Source organism: Nuphar pumila, chromosome 7 (genome assembly GCF_984573655.1).
Source record: "Nuphar pumila chromosome 7, dmNupPumi1.hap1.1, whole genome shotgun sequence".
Classification (NCBI taxonomy): Eukaryota; Viridiplantae; Streptophyta; class Magnoliopsida; order Nymphaeales; family Nymphaeaceae; genus Nuphar; species Nuphar pumila.
Genome location: NC_143255.1, coordinates 115,020,028 through 115,022,389, shown reverse-complemented (window position 1 = coordinate 115,022,389; position 2,362 = coordinate 115,020,028). Strand labels below are relative to the sequence as shown.

At 39.1% G+C, this 2,362-nt stretch overlaps 1 protein-coding gene across 1 annotated transcript; it reads right to left on the bottom strand.

Annotated features, from left to right (window-relative positions):
- Nucleotides 1-507: 507 nt before the first annotated feature.
- LOC149833041 (protein LIM1-like) lies at nt 508-1,220 on the bottom strand. Its single transcript, XM_090013357.1, has 2 exons — nt 827-1,220; nt 508-518 (listed from the first exon to the last, which is right to left on the bottom strand). The coding sequence occupies exons 1-2, from the start codon at nt 1,116-1,118 to the stop codon at nt 508-510; spliced, it is 303 nt and encodes a 100-aa protein (XP_089869483.1). The 5' UTR covers nt 1,119-1,220.
- Nucleotides 1,221-2,362: the final 1,142 nt, after the last annotated feature.

Below are 2,362 nucleotides of genomic sequence, written 5' to 3'. Positions count from 1 at the left end.
TTTTGTTTGAACAGATACACGTCCTTGTGAAGAAGTGTTGATCTTATTGCATTACTAAGCTCTGTTGTTATCATTATTGTGGTATCACATAACTACCATCTTAAGGAAAAACAAGATAACTGGAGAAAACCCAATTTCTCTGAGTTGTTGAAGGTGACTCTTCCATCTTTCTCAAAGTCCTGCAAAGAACAAGGGGCAGAAATTAGCGATTTCATGCTGAGGGGAGATGGGAGAGAAAAATGTGACCGTCAATGAGCAATGGTTAGGGAAATAGATGTGTATTCTAAAAATCAATCCAGCTCTGCCATCCTACCGTCTTACAAAGGTGTCTTTAAATTTTAACAAAATATACATGGTACCTTAAGTGACACCTTCAACATGGTAGTGTATCATTTTAGGGGCTTGTTTGTATACGGCATATGCCATCATGTACTGCTACACGAGTGCATAAACCGTGCTCTATCAGCATTATAAAACTATGCAGGAACTCCGTAAGCTCCATCCATCTCAGAGATCATCTGTGCTCATGAAACTTTATGGTTTCAACATCAGCATGGTGCTGGACCCAGGTTGCTCATTATTTTAACCGTTGGTAATGGGTCCACTCTCATGGTAAATGTCGTTTGAACATCAACATGAATATGCAAAAAACCAATTGAATTATGTTCCAGTCATTGGTAAAATGGTCACTGATACAATCACGACAACCACGCTGCTCATTATTGCAGCAGGCTTTATCTGATCCAGGGTCGAACCTGCTTGACCTGCCTGTCTGTGTTTGCTTAGCTAAGAATGTGTGTGTGTGTGTGTGTGTGTGTCTTCTTACCCAGACATGATATAGCAGGAAGGCCGCACTGGTTTGGCATGCGGGCTACAATGAGAAGGGTACTACAGAGGCAATCATGGTCCATGTTACTGAGAGCTGAACAGCAGTGGGTGTTGGGTTCGTTGAGAGGTGCGCCGGGTACAACAAATGGTGCACATGTGGTTAAGTTGGTAAGCTTGGCAGAGCAGCTCTGGGAGCGGACTGCTTGTGGCACCAGCAGCCAAATAGCCAAAACAAGGACGGCAGAACCGAAGACAGGTGACTTGGAGCTGTGGCTTCTCAGTGTAGCCATTGGATCTCTAGGTCGTGGATACACCACCTTTCTTGGGCCCTTTATTTATAAGTTTCTCTCACACAGTATCAGGTGACTTTTGCATGATGTACCTACGCGAGTTTTGCATCACAAAAGAGACACCTCTCCCTTGTGATTATGGGTATTGTAGATGATGGTGATGTCCATGATGATGATGATGATAGTAACATGCACACATACAAACATTGCTTAATATTCCGAAATGTTATCCTTGAAAAACAAGTCCTACCAGCTCACATCTGCCACGTATAAAGTAGTTGCCTCATCTCCAAAACCAGCTTCTTGTTTTGTCAACTTGAAATATTCCCCAGTTTATATAGATGCCAGTATGAAATAATGGAAACTTGGTTGGATTCCATTTCTGTCTAACATGCATACCACTAATATTAAAATCAATTGAATAAGATGCATCACGCAGAAATAGAAACATGGGCAGCACCTAGACCATTTACTTGCCCAAAAAACAAGGTCCAACATCTTGAAATTTGGAGCCTCTACTTTTAGAATTTCTAATTTCTAGGCACGCCACCATTTAAGGAGGGGCCTGATCCCCTACAAGTTGTGATTCTTGTGAACCTGATCATAATTATTAGATGGCTAAACGCACCCTCAACAGTCTTTCATCATTACAATAATGAGGAAGCACGTGGCTACAATATTGATGCTGTAGGCAGGAGGATTGCTCTTGAACTTTGCAAAAACGGTACCTTAACGCAGCTATGAAACTAGGAAAAATAAAAAAAAATAACTGAAATTCATTGATAATTTATCATCTACCTCCTCTCTTCTCTTCCTTCCGTGCAATGAATATTTGTAGCAAATAAAAGAGAAACCCTAATCCTAATAAGGATTTGAGATAGATCTGAAACTCAACTATGATCTAAAAACTGATATCCAACAAAATAACTAAAAAAACACATAATAAAAATGGATTTGAATAAACCTTATAGATCGGATAGTGTCTCAGTCTCACTCTGGCGTCAAAAATGTTGTGTAGAAGCCAAAGAAATTTGGTTCTAGTTGATGGATCAATATTTTGAATTATGCCTTTAAGCATGCAGAAATGCCATCTTTGAGACTTATCAAGTACTATTACTATAACGTCCTTAAAAAATCTAACCTTTTAAAACTTTCTCAAACCCCAATTTTTGAGAAAAATTTAAAGTTTTTTATTTATATAAACAATTCACATGATTTTCAAAAGTAATATGCTAATAAGTTCA

Bases quoted from the DNA above. Each gene is read 5' to 3' on its own strand.
- LOC149833041 (XM_090013357.1), bottom strand. From the start codon at position 1,118: ATGGCTACACTGAGAAGCCACAGCTCCAAGTCACCTGTCTTCGGTTCT.